General features: G+C 43.8%; 1 protein-coding gene across 3 annotated transcripts; it reads right to left on the bottom strand.

Moving 5' to 3' along the window:
* Positions 1–5297: 5297 nt before the first annotated feature.
* On the bottom strand, positions 5298–7178 carry LOC139369653 (uncharacterized). Of its 3 annotated transcripts, none has more exons than XM_071108921.1 (2): positions 7023–7178; positions 5298–6048 (listed from the first exon to the last, which is right to left on the bottom strand). In XM_071108921.1, exon 2 carries the CDS (start codon positions 6039–6041, stop codon positions 5385–5387), a length of 657 nt encoding a protein of 218 aa, XP_070965022.1. In that variant the 5' UTR covers positions 6042–6048; positions 7023–7178; the 3' UTR covers positions 5298–5384. The 3 variants fall into 3 exon arrangements, with proteins under 3 accessions (XP_070965022.1, XP_070965021.1, XP_070965023.1); XM_071108920.1 differs by having other exon boundaries at positions 5298–6045; XM_071108922.1 differs by lacking the exon at positions 7023–7178 and adding an exon at positions 6903–6977 and having other exon boundaries at positions 5298–6045.
* Between the last annotated feature and the right edge of the window lie 10385 nt (positions 7179–17563).

The raw sequence follows: 17563 nt of genomic DNA, 5'->3' as shown, positions 1-17563 counted from the left end.
CTTGATTCAACTAATTGAGGGCCTGATGATTGTTGGGGGGGGGGGGGGTACTCGACGACCGGAGTTGGGAACCACTAGCCTACAGTATGATGGCATTAGAGACAATTTATGCTTGATTCAAAAATGTGGTTGGAGGCACTGTATAGATAGATGGTGGTACACAATTTCGGAGCCTCCAGGGGCATGCAGAGTTCAAATTGAGCTCCGTACCGCTTTGTCATGCACGTCTCAAATTTTGTAACAATGCGGAGGGCTTCGTATAGCTCCGCATTGACATGATTGGTTGACGGTAGGTGGGGGCGGGAGGTCCTGTATAAACACAAACTCACTTCCTTGACAACTTAGTTCACAACAGCTCTGTGTAGCTCCGCAAAACTCAAGAATTATGAATGCCGTGACTTCAGCAGAGGCCGTATCACTGTAAATGCTGCATGGCCAATGCAGACATCGGATTGACCATGGAGCGCCTTTAAGCCTTATGGACATTTGCGATGCACCCCTCCCCTTTGCATTGTGCATCTGAAGCAGACTCACACACTGTTTACATATTGTTATATGTTCTCAATTAAAAATGATTCCAGTAGACAATGTATTTGAGGCTAATCATCATACTAGAATTTGTACATGCCTTGTGCTGACATGACATTTGTTGGTGTAAATCCCCTGAGTGGCGCAGTGGTCTAAGGCACTGCATCTCAGTGCTTTAGGCATCACTACTGACACCCTGGTTCAAATCCAGGCTGTGTTTGGGAGTCACACAGCGCAGTGCACAATTGGCCCAGTGTTGTCTGGTTGTAGGCTGTTATTGTAACTAAGAATTTGTTCTTAACTGACTTGCCTAGTTAAATAAAGGTTCAATTTAAAAAACTACAGACACCCTGGTGTCACGACTCCGACCGAAGGTGGCTCCCCTTGCTCGGCGGCCGGCCTACTAGCTGCCACTGATTATTTTCTCCCCCTCCTTATGTGTTTATTGAGTACACCTGTTTCGAGTTGGTTATAATTAGTGAGGCTTTATTAGTCAGCCGGCCCGCCTGGTTTGTTGTGTGGGATTGATTTTTGTAACCCTGGTGTTTGCATTAGATGTACATGTTTGTGTATTTAGTGCTAGACTGTTTTCGTTTACCTGTGTCTGGGGCATTTGGTTTGAGCACCTGTAAGTGGGGGGACCGTAGTTCTCCGTGTAAAGAAGCACTTTATTGAACTCTGCTTTCCTGCGCCTGATTTTACCCTAACGACACCCAGGACCTTACACCTGGTTTGAATCCTGGCTGTATCACAACCGGAGCCTCGTGATTGGGAGTCCCATAGGGCGGTGCAAAATTGGCCAAGTGTCGTCCGGGTATGGCCGGTGTAGGCCATCATTGTAAATAAGAATTTGTTCTTAACTGACTTGGCTGGTTACATTGTCTATGCTAAATGTGTTTAAATTGTAAAGTAGTTGGGATATAAGAAATATGTTTTATTGCAAAGCAGAGATTACAAAATACTTTTCATTCATCCTATTCTTAAAGTAGAGCATGTTTACCTTATCATAAAAAAATAGTATTTTACACGTTTTAAATGATATTTTATACATTAATTCATACGGTTTAAGGGGCACTTGTCATGATGACAAGGTGAAGGTGCTCTACTCAAATGGCACAACCTAATCGAGCACAGCAAATAACAACCATCTCGTATAATTGAGGGATGTCTCCTTTCATATCTGTAAATTGACAACTTAGTAGAAACTGGGGCTGCGGCAGCACTGCTCATCTTCACAGTGGGAATCCAGTCGATTCCAGCTGGCCTCTTGATAGAAGCCAGCTGGTGAGCCCACAATAGTACATAAACAAATGAAAAGCACATCTGATGTTAGAATATCACTTCTTCAGGCAGTGTTGTAGTACTCAAGACCGAGTCCAGTCTGGAGACCACATAGAGTATCTCGGTTTTGTTTCGGTGTCAATATGTTCGGTCTTGACTCGGTCTCGGACAGTGAGGGCTCGTAGTTTCTTCAAGAAACCATATCAGCTTCCATTGTCAGTGGATAAAACGGCTTCGCCAGGCCAAATATATACAAATATATACTTCCTTGAAACATGAATGTCTTCACAGCCGTATCTATTATAGACATGGTTGCACAGTGGCGAACCTATAGGCCTTCAGCGTGTGACAGGGTCATGATTATGAAAGGAAGGCAACCGTAATACCAGCGCACTCATGTAGAAGAGTGGAATTTTTGATCAACACAGGGCCAGTGGTATAGTGGAGGGTTTACCCTGGAATAAACCATATACCCCCTTTTTTTCAGTGGGTATTGCGTATACTCACTTCTTAATCCCTGCTGATGCATATACACAGTTGAAGTCGGAAGTTTACATACACCTTAGCCAAATACATTTAAACTCAGTTTTTCACAATTCCTGACATTTCATCCTAGTAAAAATTCCCTGTCTAAGATCAGTTAGGATCACCACTTTGTTTTAAGAATGTGAAATGTCACAATAATAGAAGAGAGAAGGATTTATTTCAGCTTTTATTTATTTATTCACATTCCCAGTGGGTCAGAAGTTTACATACACTCAAATAGTATTTGGTAGCATTGCCTTTAAAATGTTTATCTTGGGTCAAATGTTCCGGGTAGCCTACCATAAGCTTCCCACAATAAGTTGGGTGAATTTTGGCCCATTCCTCCTGACAGAGCTGGTGTAACTGAGTCAGGTTTGTCGGCCTCCTTGCTCGCACACTCTTTTTCAGTTCTGCCCACAAATTTCCTATGGGATTGAGGTCAGGGCTTTGTGATGGCCACTCCGATACCATGACTTTGTTGCCCTTAAGCCATTTTGCCACAACTTTGGAAGTATGCTTGGGGTCATTGTCCATTTGCAAGACCCATTTGCGTTATTGACTCTACGCTTGTTTACTCCATGTGTAACTCTGTGTTGTAGTTTGTGTCGCACTGCTTTGCTTTATCTTGGCCAGGTCGCAATTGTAAATGAGAACTTGTTCTCAACTAGCATACCTGGTTAAATAAAGGTGAAATAAAATACAAGTAAAATTTGCGACCAAGCTTTAACTTCCTGACTGATGTCTTGAGATGTTGCTTCAATATATCCACATAACTTTCCATTCCTCATGATGCCATCTATTTTGTGAAGTGCACCAGTCCCTCCTGCAGCAAAGCACCCACACAACATGATGCTGCCACCCCCATGCTTCACGGTTGGGATGGTGTTCTTTGGCTTGCAAGCCCCCTTTTCCTCCAAACATAATGATGGTCATTATGGCCAAAAAGTTATATTTTTGTTTCATCAGACCAGAGGACATTTCTCTAAAAAGTAAGATATTTGTCTCCATGTGCAGTTAGTTGCAAACCGTAGTCTGGCTTTTTTTATGGAGGTTTAGGAGCAGTGGCTTCTTCCTTGCTCCTTGCTTCATTTCAGGTTATGTCAATATAGGGCTTGTTTTACTGTGGATATAGATACTTTTGTATCGGTATTGTTCTGGGATTGATTTGCACTTTTCTCACCAAAGTACGTTCATCTCTAGAAGACAGAACGCGTCTCCTTCCTGAGCGGTATGATGGCTGTGTGGTCCCATGGTGTTTATACTTGCACACTATTGTTTGAACAGATGAACGTGGTACCTTCAGGCATTTGGAAATTGTTCCTAAGGATGAACCATACTTGTGGAGGTCTGCAATTTTTTTCTGAGGTCTTGTCTGATTTCTTTTGATTTCCCCATGATGTCAAGCAAAGAGGCACTGAGTTTGAAGGTAGGCCTTGAAATACATCCACAGGTACACCTCCAATTGACTAAAATGATGTCAAATAGCTTCTAGAAGCTTCTAAAACCATGACATAATTTTCTGGAATTTTCCAAGCTGTTTAAAGGCACAGTCAACTTAGTGTATGTAAACTTCTGACCCACTGGAATTGTGATACAGTGAATTATAAGTGAAATAATCTGTCTATTAACAACTGTTGGAAAAATTACTTGTGTCATGCACAACGTAGATATACTAACCAACTTGCCAAAACTATAGTTTGTTAACAAGAAATTTGTGGAGTGGTTGAAAACCTAAGTGTATGTAAACTTCTGACTTCAACTGTATATATACAGTGTTGCAACAATGTGCAAATGGTTAAAGTGCAAAAGGGAAAATAAATAAACATAAATATGGGTTGAATTTACAATGGTGTTTGTTCTTCACTGGTTGCCCTTTTCTTGTGGCAACAGGTCACAAATCTTGCTGCTGTGATGGCACACTGGGGTATTTCACCCAGTAGATATGGGAGTTTATCAAAATCTGTTTTTTTTTTCAATTCTCTGCGTAATCTGAGGGAAATATGTCTAGTATGGTCATACATTTGCCAAGAGATTAGGAAGTTCAGCTCAGTTTCCACCTGATTTAGTGTGCAGTGTGCACATCTCCTTCCACCTCTTACCCGTGACCGTAAACCGTTAAGTGGTCGCCATATGAGGTTGAGTGTCAATTCGTGTAGGTGAACAGAGGAGTTCGCTCATTTCCTTGATCAGGTATATCTTATCTCGGAAGAGTTTAGAAATCCGCCACATCCAATTTGAATGAGCTGTTGTTTGCTACTTAACCTTATATCTATAAAATGTCTAGCACAACTAGCTACATTTATTTTGACTTCTTTACACATGTATTGTGGAATTCCTCCTCTGTAAACGTAATTTGCCTGCTAGTGGAGCAGAAGAGTCTCATTTCATACAAGTGCATGTTTCCATGTTACCTCTCCTCGCCTCCTCTCCTCAATGACCTTTGACCCTTTTCAAAAAGAGGTGGAGAAGACAAAGGAGAGGAATTAGCAAATCCTATTGAGACTCTCCCTAGGCCTTTTTCTCAAATGGATTTCATTGACTCATCACGTCCTCTCCTCACCTCCTTTTGAAATTGCGCTAATGCATTGTCTAGATTTCGGTATACTAATACTGGGCATGCATATGTTTGTTGCAGCAGCCACCTTTGCTACAATGTAGCCTTAGACACTCATTGTGTTTAATCCGCCGCCCAGCATTAAAACAGTTTAATTAAAAAAGCTTGTTTATCAATGAAAGTCGCATGATACTTGAAAGAATTACAAGGCAACAGTAAACATGTCATCAATGGCAAGATGCATCATTCACCCAAGTTTAGTCAAAATCGTCCCAGTGGTGTCTGAGAGATTGCGTGGGACTAACTAACGTGCGCACTGTTCGTACTGACGTGCGAACGGACGGAGACAGATCCATAGTCCCCCTCCGATTTCATCGTGGGGAACAATGTGCGAATCAACAAAGCTTCATTTATTTCCACACAAACTTTTTTTTATTGTCGAATTAACCAATAATGTCATAATCATATAGTATCCAGTATGTCAAATCTGTCGCTTTCAACTGCTCCTTTTGCAGACATGTTTGTCCATAAAAGGGCATACAGTGGCGTCACACCCCCAACACACCTCCAGAGAGTGGCCAATCGGTGTCTGCATCTTGCACACCTTACACCTGCCCACAACCCCCTGCTCGTTTCTCTGTCCACTTGACTCCCCCCCCTGTCTCTGCTGACTGATGAGCTTCTCGAGGGCTTGCTTCGTGGCCGTGTCGCCACAGTGTGCAATGCCTTTCACCGCCACCCGCTTGGGGTCTTTAACGCAGTCCTCCTCATGCCCAATGACGGTGGAGGGCAGCCAGGCAGTATCATAGCCGCTCTGTTGCCACGAGTGCCACATTGCTAAATTCTGTCCATCCATCTTCTTCACGCGGCCCACCCGGACTTTCAGCTGCAGTACCACGTGTTCCCCAGGGGGGCACCCACTAGGGTAGCCCAACGCCTTGGCTATGTCCCGGCTGCAATAGACCCCCGGGCCCAACGTGCCCCCCGCAGAGGGCCGGAAACCCCCTGTGATGATGGCTCGAGCGTTGTCACGGTGGGTGCCATGGTACATGGTGTAGCCTTGTCTGCCCCGTGGTGCCTGACCAGGTTTCAGGACAATCTGCTTCTCAACCACAGCCTCCCAACCGCTGAACTGCACCAACTTCGCTGGCATGGCTCTGCTAACGGAAACACAGTTGACGCCAATTTGTAAACAGATGAGATCAATCAATCAAATGTATTTATAAAGACCTTTATAAATCAGTAGTCATCACAAAGTTCTTTACAGTAACCCAGCCTAGAACCCAAAGTGCAAGCAAAGCAGAAGTGAGAGCACAGTGATAAAAACTCCCATGAAGGAACCTGGAGAGGAGCTCAGTTCAGAGAGAGGGGTGACCTATCCTCTCCAGGCTGTACTGGGTTAGGCTATATGTGTTGTACACACACATCAAAACGTATTGAAGACATAGACATAGAGCTTTTCTTTTCTAAAATCTCCCCACTCAAATGATTATTTACTCAAGTATGTTTCCATGATTTTTGCCTCTCGGAAATTCTAATTCGAACCGTACAGCTGAAGATCCACTTTATAGGGCTATTGACAAAGGCAATGTTCCCGCAGTTGCGGATACTGCATTCACGGTAATTGCTGCATATGTTGCTCAATCAGAAATTGTCTTTAAACGTGAACTACAACGCTAATTTGTGTGCTAATTTTGACTCCAAAGTAGGATATCATAATGTATACAAGGTGCCACTGAACACTTCCTTTTCCCTGAACTAAACTCCAACTTCTCTGTCCATAAAGAGTATGTTGTATAGTCACCACCAGGGCTGGGGTCAATTCAGGGAATCATTTAATTCAAATTTCCCATAATTCCCTGTATTATGAAGACTTTTCATTTTCCTGAACTAACAGAATTAAAATCAACCCTGATCACAATAGCAGCTGTACTGCGGTAATTTGACAGGACAGTGAGAAAGCAAAACATACATATAGATAGTAGCAACAATAAATGCAACACAGAATAGTTACCACCATAGAAAATCTCAAATCTATGCCTTATAGATCCCAATGTTGTGTCACTCACTGGCTGTGGATAAGTTGCTAAAATATTATTACAGTGTTTCTAACTTTCTCTCGTGATTAACCTACCTTTTTTGCCTCCAATGTTTTGACAGTGTTTCTCAGATAGTTTCACTTTCGATTTTTCAGCTCAACTCTGCTTCCTTGAGTGGCATTCATGGAGATCCCACCCAATAGAATCTCTTCAAATAATATCCGGTTTGCTTTATAGATCACATTCACCTTCATTTTAGAGTGGTGTACACAGAATCCCTCATTCTTGTATTCATGCTATTCCATATCTTAAGACCAAAGGCCCATTCTATAAGACCCATTCTGTAAGACCAAAGGCCCATTCTCATGGTAAGACATGCTAGGCAATATCGTCCTCTAGTGATTTTCTGGGGACACAGCATGTATTATTTTATCATTGGTCACCAGGGTTGGGATTAATTCCATTTCAAATCCAGTCGTTTCAGATACTAAACCAGATTCAAATTACACATTTTTTTAGTGAAAAACATTTAGGAGAATATGAATGTGTATAAATATACTATTTACAAATTCATCACATATGTATGATTTTATATGGGAATCAAAAAGCTTTCATGAATGTTCACCATGTGCTGATGTGCTAATCAGCACTGTCAACAGACCCCATTATGACATCACAATGTAACAGAACCCTTGCCATGATGTCATTGCTGGTTCCATCTGACTGGCAATATTCAATTTCCACTCATTTCATGATAGATCTTTCACAGAGATAGGTTAAGATCTTATTTAGAGAGTGCTAATATTTATCATCAATGGCTTATCGAGGAAGAAAAACAAGTGAGTTTGACAAACTCCAGAAGGAGAACTCTCAGATGAAGAGCGTCATCGAAAGCTTGAGGAAGCAAAACATGGCTTTAAACCAACGGGGTGACCAGGACAAGTTTTCAAGTTTTGTAAGGCTCATCAGTAAGGCTCATCAGTTTTTCAAAAGTTGTTCAAAAATATCACTGTGTTTATTTTATGGTTTCATAGATATACAATAGGCCTACATCCATAACATCTTTAGCTTAAAAGCTTTATATGGCACACAGTAGAAACTATTTTGACTACTTCACTTCTGCTATTCATTTCATACTGTACCATTGTGATCCAAGGCTATCAGGAGAGCTACTCAATCTCAGAGGGCCATCGTGGCTTCATCAGTGATGGCAGACTGCACCACCTGTGGCCGCAGAGGGCACACTGCTGGTCGGTGCTGGGGAGGTTCTCCATGGAGTCGAGGCAGCAGGCGGGGCTCGACTCACCAAGAGCTTCCTGTTTCCCACATGTGTGTATGTATAGAATTTCCTGAGTTTTCCCTGCATTCCCAGCATAAGGCGCTAGTAGATTCAGGTGCAGATGGGAACTTTATTGATCGTTCATTTGCAATTAGATTAGGGATCCCTATTGTTCCAGTTGATGTGCCCTTCCCTGTACATGCCTTAGATAGTCGTCCTTTAGGGTCGGGACTGATCAGGGAGGTCACAGCTCCACAATGTATGATAACGCAGGGGGATCATAAGGAGAGAATTAGCCTCTTTCTGATTGATTCACCTGCGTTTCCTGTGGTGTTGGGGCGTCCCTGGTTGGCCGATCATGACCCCACCATTTTGTGGAAACAGAGGGCTCTCAAGGAATGGTCACGTCAGTGCTCAGGGAGGAGTGTAGGTGTTTCCATAGGTGAAACTACGGTGGAGAGTCCAAACCAGGTCTCCACCATGCACATTCCCCCTACATATGCCGATTTGGCTCTCGCCTTTTGTAAAAAGAAGGCGACTCAACTACCACCACATCGACGGGGAGATTACGCGATAAATCTCATGGTAGATGCAGCACTTCCCAGGAGTCACATGTATCCTTTGTCACAGGAGGAGCCGGCAGCTATGGAAACATTTGTCTCCGAATCTCCAAATCTCTCTCTTTTTTGTTAAGAAGAAGGATGGAGGTTTACGCCCGTGTATTGACAATCGGGGTATAAATCAGATCACAGTGAAGTACAGTTACCCGTTGCCTCTCATAGCCAGTGTGACAGAGTCATTGCACAGGGCGCACTTCTTCACAACATTGGATCTCTGGAGCGCTTACAACCTGGTGCGTATCCGGGAGGGGGATGAGTGGATGACGGCATTTAGTACCACCTCTGGGCACTATGAGTACCTTGTCATGACGTACGGGTTAATGAATGCTCCATCAGTCTTCCAATCCTTTGTAGATGAGATGTTCAGGGACCTGTACGGGCAGGGTGTAGTGGTGTATATAAATGACATTCTAATATATGCTACACGCACCGAGCATGAGGCTCTGGTGCACAAGGTGCTTGGTCGACTGTTGGAGCATGACCTGTACGTCAAGGCTGAGAAATGTCTGTTCTTCCAACAGTCCGTCTCCTTCCTAGGGTACCGCCTGTCTGCGCCAGGGGTGGAGATGGAGAAGGACCGCATTTTAGCCGTGCGTAATTGGCCGACTCCTACCACGGTAAAGGAGGTGCAGCGGTTCTTAGGGTTTGCCAACTACTATCTTTGGTTAGGTAGCGGCTCCCATTACCTCTTTGCTAAAGGGGGGACCGGTGTGACTGCAGTGGTCAGCTGGGGCGGACAGGGCTTTTGGTCACCTGAAGGTTCTGTTTACCTCGGCTCCCATACTGGCTCATCCTGATCCCTCTTTGGCATTTATAGGAGAGGTGGACGAGTCCAAGGCTGGGATAGGAGCTGTGCTGTCTCAGCGCTCGGGTACGCCACCAAAGCTCCACCCCTGGTTTATTTTTTCAAAGAAGCTCAGCCTGGCTGAGCGAAACTGTGTAGTGTGTGATCGGGAGCTGATGGCTGTTGCGAGGCTCTGAAGGCGTGGAGGCATTGGCTTGAGGGGGCTAAACACCCTGTCCTCATTTGTGACCACCGGAATCTGGAGTACATCCGGGCGGAGAGGAGACTGAACCCTCGTCAGGCAAGGTGGGCCATGTTTTTCACCCGTTTTAATTTCACCCTTTCCTACAGACCAGGTTCGTTCCCAGAACGGTAAGGCAGACGCACTGTTCCGGATGTATGACACAGAGGAGCGGTCCACGGATCCCACTCCCATACTTCCGGCTTCTCGCCCTGTGGCACCGGTGGACGCGGACATTGAGCGGGCGTTACGTACAGAGCCCACTCCCAACCAGTGTCCAGTTGGGCGTCTATACGTTCCGTCTGATGTCCGTGATCATTTGATCTGTTGGGCTCACACGTCACCCTCCTCTGGTCATCCTGGCATCGGTTGGACAGTGCGCTGTCTTAGTGGGAAGTACTGGTGGTCCACTTTAGCTAAGGAAGTGAGGGTTTATGTTTCTTCCTGCTCGGTGTACGCTCCAGTGCAAGGCACATAGACACCTGCCCAGAGGGAAATTACAACCCCTTCCACAACGGCCGTGGTCACACCTATCGGTGGATTTCGTGACGGATCTTCCTCCATCACAGGGTAACACCGCGGTCCTGGTTGTTGTGGATTGGTTTTCTAAGTCCTGCCGTCTCCTTCCTTTGCCTCCCTACGGCTCTACAGATTGCAGAGGCCCTGTTCACCTACGTCTTAAGGCACTACGGGGTGCCTGAGGATATAGTTTCTGATCGGGGTCCCCAGTTCACGTCTAGGGTCTGGAGGGCGTTTATGGAACGCCTGGGGGTCTCGGTCAGCCTCACCTCAAATGTGGGTAGATTTCGGTGGTCCTGTTGCCAGGACCGGCCGGGGGAGTGGGCGGCTTTCACCCCCTGGGCAGAGATGGCCCAAAACTCCCTCCGCCACTCCTCCACTAACCTATCTCCTTTTCAATGCGTACTAGGTTATCAGCCGGTCCTGGCACCGTTCCATCAGAGCTAGATTGAAGCACCTGCGGTGGACGAAAGGTTTCGGCGCTCGGAAGAAACATGGGGCGCCTGCAATGGACCATCAGGAGAAGAAGGAGAGCGCCGACTGCCACCGCAGTGAGGCCCCGGTGTATGGCTCTCGACCCGAAACCTACCCCTTCACCTGCCCTGCCGGAAGCTGGATCCGCGGTTTGTGGGGCCATTTAAAGTCCTGAGGAGACTGAACGAGGTTTGTTATAGGTTACAGCTCCCTCTTGATTAGGGTATTAACCCCTCGTTCCATGTGTCTCTCCTCAGGCCGGTGGTGGCTGGTCCGCTCCAGCAGTCTGAGGTGCGGGAGGTTCCTCCACCGCCTCTGGACATTGAGGGGGCCCCTGCGTATACTGTGCAAGCCATTATGGACTCAAGGCGTTGGGCGAGGGGCCTTCAGTACCTCGTGGAGTGAGAGGGGTACGGTCCGGAGGAGAGATGCTGGGTGCCGGTGGAGGACATCCTGGACCCTTCCTTACTGCAGGAATTTCACCGTCACCACCCGGATCGTCCTGCGCCTCGTCCTCCCGGTCGTCCCTGAAGCCGGTGTCGGCATGCTGCTGGAGCCGTGCGTTAGGGGGGGGGGGGGGGGGGGGGGGGGGGTTACTGTCACGACTTCTGCCGTTCCGCAAGTTGGTGCCTCTTCTTGTACTGGCGGCGTTCTGCGGTCGACATCACCGGATTTCTAGCCTCCACCGATCTACATTTCTTTTTCCATTTGTTTTGTCTGTATTGTACACACCTGGTTCCCATTACGTTTGAATTATTTCCCTTTTTAACCCTCTGGAGCCATCATGGTTTTGTGCGTGTTTATTGTTGTCAGCTGTCTCGTTTATGTGATTCTGGATTTTCATTCTCCTTGTTGGAAGATTATTTTTGAGTAAAGTTACTTTTATTAGTCATCTCTGTGTCCTGTGCCTAACTCCGCCTTACTCACATCACCTAGACTCTGACAGGTCCTCTGTGAGAGGAGATAGAGAGAGATGGGAGAATTTAAGGGAGCATATCTAAGATCACACAGGACACCAAAAAAGAAAGGAGAATTACACCAGATATAACAGAATGACCCTAGAATGACCCTAGCCCCCCTTTCAAATGCACTTAAATATGTTGTCTTGCCCACCTTATGCATGGCACACATACACAATCAATGTCTCAATTGTCTCAAGGCTTAAAAATCCTTATTTAACCTGTCCCCTGCCATTAATTTACACTGCTTGAAGTAGATTTAACAAGTGACATTAATATTTGGAATCACCTAAAATAATAGGTGTTCTTAATGTTTTGTATACACAGTGAATTGGCATGCATAAGAAAATAAAATATTCTATAGCTTGCTGTGTTTTTACTCGGGGGAAAAACTAATAGAAACACAGCAAACTAGCAATGAACTTCTCAGAGGACATCAGAGCGCAAAATAGAGCAATTGCAAGCAGAACTTAAAGCATACGAAAAAGAGCATGAAAAAGGTCATTTTTTGGGCGGCAGGTAGCCTAGTGGTTAGAGTATTGGGCCACTAACTGAAAGGTTGCTAGATCAAATCCCCAAGCTGACAAGGTAAAAATCGGTCGTTCTGCCCCTGAACAAGGCAGTTAACCAACTGTTCCTAGGCTGTCATTGAAAATAAGAATTTGTTCTTAACTGACTTGCCTAGTTAAATAAAGGTTGAAAATCTACATGATGCACAGCAAGGTTTGTTAGAACAGAGCACAAATAGGCTCCAAAGCAACATGTCATTTGAAATGAGGAGTACTTCTTCCTGTTGTTTAGGAAAATACCTTTAATTCAAATTATATGGTTTGGTTTCAATACTTCAAAACCAAATGGTAGGTGATATATCAGCCAATCAGCATTCAGGGCTCGAACCACCGGGTTTATGGGTGGTTCGAGCCCTCTGCATTGCGTTGTGCATAAGAACAGACCTTATACATTATATATTGGCCATAAACCACACCTCCTCGGGCCTTATTGCTTAAATATGCAGTTTTTATGATGCAGTGATCTTTGATATATATTATATTAATCTGACTGAATGCAGATCAGCGCTTTATTACGGACAGACTTCTCCCCATCTTAGCTGCTGTTGTATCAATATGTTTTGACCATGACAGTTACCTAAACTTGCTCAATTTCCACATTATTCATTACGAGATGTAGTTGGGGTTTAGGGTTTAGTGAATTATTTGTCTACAGTGACTACAGTGTTGGCCATCCAGATCGTTTTGAACACTTCTGTCTGATCTAGAATCAGATGTGTTCAAGGGAAGATTGTATGGGGCGGCCTAGCCCCTAAGTGACTCTTTACACTGTATGCAAGAATTTCCTCTGTGTTATCTTAGGAATGCTGCATTATCTCACCAACCCCCTCATCACCACTCTGGGTAGCAGAGTTTCAGTTGTCTTTACATCCGTAGGTCTGATACCTGATTGGAAGTTCACTTTTCCAGTATCCTATTGGTCAACAACTCACTTTTTTTTTTATTCTAACAACTCAGAGGCTTTTAAACGAGTCTTAGATTCATTGTCTCTCTCTTTTTCTTTGTTCCTGACCTGCACTAGTGAGATTACACTCTCTCCACCCCAGGAACTCTTGGGGCATGGCCTTTCAGGCTATGACTTCTCTCCGTCTCTGATCATGCATAAAGTATTGCATTGTAATGTTTGTTAATGCCTTGCATATGATTTCATAATGTTAAATATCTGCCTTTCCACTCTCAGACCAATTATTCCTAGTCAATGTCAACTCATTGCCTAATGCTTGCTTGCATATTTTAATTATCTTTCTAGAGTCAGATAAACATTGTAGTATATAAATACTTATGTATCAAATACTACCACAAAGTCCATCAATTTTATATTAATATACACCGTCACAAATATTTCTCCTGTCGGGAAAGAAAAACCTCACTGACCGTTTCTTGATTGCCGTCAGTAAACTGGCTGTGGACCCTGCACAGAAAGTCAGGTGGGAGGTTCATCCTGTATAGTTTCTTGCTTAAACATAATGGCCGGCCTAAACTAAGGCCGGGATTCAATCCATGGCTGGCTATAGCACTAGACCGGCGACAATGAGGCTTTTAAAAGTAATTTACACTTTAGTCAACATCTGCAGCGTTTACCACAAATACAAATTGAAATTGCCTTTAAAAGCCACATTCTCGGCTGTCTAGAGCATCTATGCGAAAGGGTGTAATGGATTGAATTGCGGCTTCAGCTAAACCCATCTAAAGTCGGAATGCCTTGAAGAAAATGAAGTAGCGGAAGCACTTCAGGTATTCCAAAACAACCACCTCTTGGAGGGGAATAGTAATTGAAAACCAAAAGGAAAAATTATAAACACAAATAAGTGCTAAGTGGCATAGGAAAATCCAAGTCCGGGCACTCGTGGGTTTGACAGTTAAAAAGCCAAAGGATTAGCTGAGCCAAAGCCAACAGTTTTTGACAAAAGCTTTTTACCTTTTAAACCCACTCAAATGCCTGGACTTTGACTTTTTATGTCACGTAGCACCTATTTGTGGATATAATATTTCCTTTTGCTTTTAATTTAAAGACAGAAAGTCTTTATGTCAACCCCTTTCAAACATCAGACAGATCCTAATACACGTTACAAATTGAACACTGTCAATCTTCAGACACATCAACCAGACACCAACGAGACAAACAACCACACAACTGAAGACAACACTTGGATGACCTGGGTGACCCCTGGGTGACCCCAGACTGATTATCAACATAGTTGCCATTTGGGTTGTGTTTGTTAGGGCACAAAACTTGTAATGTTTGCAATGAATTTTTTTTAAATGAGTCCAAATAGTCAGTACCTGATTCAGTTTCCTTCCTTCTGTTTGGTGCCTAATGAAGACAACCCTACTTGATCACAATGGTCGGCCTGAGCCAAGCACTGTGCAGATTCGCTAAGATTTTCATAATAACAAATGGTTAATGCCCAGTTGTTAGATAGTTGAGATGATTTGTAGATCAGATATTGCGGTGTATTACTCAAACCGACCCTCTTGCAAATTCCACCTAATGTATGTCTTATTTTGATGGGATATTTTTGCCATCAATTGAGTACTGTTTTTAAATCACAGACAGCAGAAATGATTTGGTATGTCGCACGTTTAAGATTATATAAATATCTTTGTCCGCAGGCATCATGGTCACAATATCTTGAGAAACGTGGCAACAAATGGCAACTTTGCTAAAAATGTGGGACAAATTCACTCTGAGGAAAGAGCGAGAATCCTTGAGGGAGGTCATCTCAAAGGTTAACCTCAAAGAAAGGTACATTCTCTCTGAATGATTAGAAGAAGTATGACAAATGAGCTGATATGATTACAGAAATCCAATCCCACTGGGCATAGACATCAGTTTATTGTCTAGTTTTGATTTAAATTGGGAAATCAACCAAAATAGTAAGGTTAAAAGTTGGGTGAGAAATTACATGACGTTGATGACTTCTTAAAATTCCAAATTGGGTTTTCCACGTTGATTCACCGTCATCACATAGATTTTTTGTTGTTGTAGAAATGACGTAGAAACAACGTTGATTCAATCCGTTTTGGCCCAGTTGGATGAATTTAATATACTGTAAGATTCTATCTTTTCTTTTTCAACAGGAATATCTAAATAATTGCCAACTTGACTATATATTTGTATCTAAATATTTGCACATCCCAACTTGACTATTATCCCTTCCAGTCCCTAAACTCCAATATTTTCGCTCATTCTAAGAAATGTTACACTATCATCCAAACCCCCATGTAAATTCATATTTAAGCGGCATTGACTCCTTGTCCAAGTCCTGAATCCACTATAAGGAAATATGAACCACATTCAAAACACTAAATGACCTTGCCCCAAACCGCCTATCTGATCTACCAGCCCAATAGTGGTCTACTGAAACCGTACTCACCATTTCAGGGGGTGCTCAGATCGTCAACCACTGACCTCCACACCATCCTCAAAACCAGCAGTCCTCTTTTGGAGGCAGATTGGTCAGTGCTTCTGTATGGCACCAACATTGTGGATTTTCATCCAATACTTCTGGACTATGAGAACATTCTTTAGACAATAAAATTAGGTGAAATGGAAGCTGGCTACAGTCTCAGTTTTATTCTCCAAGACAGTGTGAGGATGTGTAACAATAATACCTATGGTTTAACTTGATGATCAGGGCCAGATTAACGACCGGGCACACAGGGCACCCACCTCCAGGGAATTTCATCATAACATCCAAAACGAAAAGTAAAGTGCATGTACAGTGCCTTGCGAAAGTATTCGGCCCCCTTGAACTTTGCGACCTTTTGCCACATTTCAGGCTTCAAACATAAAGAAATGATGTGAAGAATCAACAACAAGTGGGACACAATCATGAAGTGGAACGACATTTATTGGATATTTCAAACTTTTTTAACAAATCAAAAACTGAAAAATTGGGCGTGCAAAATTATTCAGCCCCTTTACTTTCAGTGCAGCAAACTCTCTCCAGAAGTTCAGTGAGGATCTCTGAATGATCCAATGTTGACCTAAATGACTAATGATGATAAATACAATCCACCTGTGTGTAAACAAGTCTCCGTATACATGCACCTGCACTGTGATAGTCTCAGAGGTCCGTTAAAAGCGCAGAGAGCATCATGAAGAACAAGGAACACACCAGGCAGGTCCGAGATACTGTTGTGGAGAAGTTTAAAGCCGGATTTGGATACAAAAAGATTTCCCAAGCTTTAAACATCCCAAGGAGCACTGTGTAAGCGATAATATTGAAATGGAAGGAGTATCAGACCACTGCAAATCTACCAAGACCTGGCCGTCCCTCTAAACTTTCAGCTCATACAAGGAGAAGACTGATCAGAGATGCAGCCAAGAGGCCCATGATCACTCTGGATGAACTGCAGAGATCTACAGCTGAGGTGGGAGACTCTGTCCATAAGACAACAATCAGTCATATATTGCACAAATCTGGCCTTTATGGAAGAGTGGCAAGAAGAAAGCCATTTCTTAAAGATATCCATAAAAAGTGTTGTTTAAAGTTTGCCACAAGCCACCTGGGAGACACACCAAACATGTGGAAGAAAGTGCTCTGGTCAGATGAAACCAAAATTGAACTTTTTGGCAACAATGCAAAACGTTATGTTTGGCGTAAAAGCAACACAGCTCATCACCCTGAACACACCATCCCCACTGTCAAACATGCTGGTGGCAGCATCATGGTTTGGGCCTGCTTTTCTTCAGCAGGGACAGGGAAGATGGTTAAAATTGATGGGAAGATGGATGGAGCCAAATACAGGACCATTCTGGAAGAAAACCTGATGGAGTCTGCAAAAGACCTGAGACTGGGACGGAGATTTGTCTTCCAACAAGACAATGATCCAAAACATAAAGCAAAATCTACAATGGAATAGTTCAAAAATAAACATATCCAGGTGTTAGAATGGCCAAGTCAAAGTCCAGACCTGAATCCAATCGAGAATCTGTGGAAAGAACTGAAAACTGCTGTTCACAAATGCTCTCCATCCAACCTCACTGAGCTCGAGCTGTTTTGCAAGGAGGAATGGGAAAAATGTCAGTCTCTCGATGTGCAAAACTGATAGAGACATACCCCAAGCGACTTACAGCTGTAATCGCAGCAAAAGGTGGCGCTACAAAGTATTAACTTAAGGGGGCTGAATAATTTTGCACGCCCAATTTTTCAGTTTTTGATTTGTTAAAAAAGTTTGAAATATC

This window comes from Oncorhynchus clarkii, chromosome 17 (assembly GCF_045791955.1).
Source record: "Oncorhynchus clarkii lewisi isolate Uvic-CL-2024 chromosome 17, UVic_Ocla_1.0, whole genome shotgun sequence".
NCBI lineage: Eukaryota > Metazoa > Chordata > Actinopteri > Salmoniformes > Salmonidae > Oncorhynchus > Oncorhynchus clarkii.
Note: the sequence above shows the minus strand (reverse complement) of the source record. Positions and strands in the feature narration are given on the sequence as shown.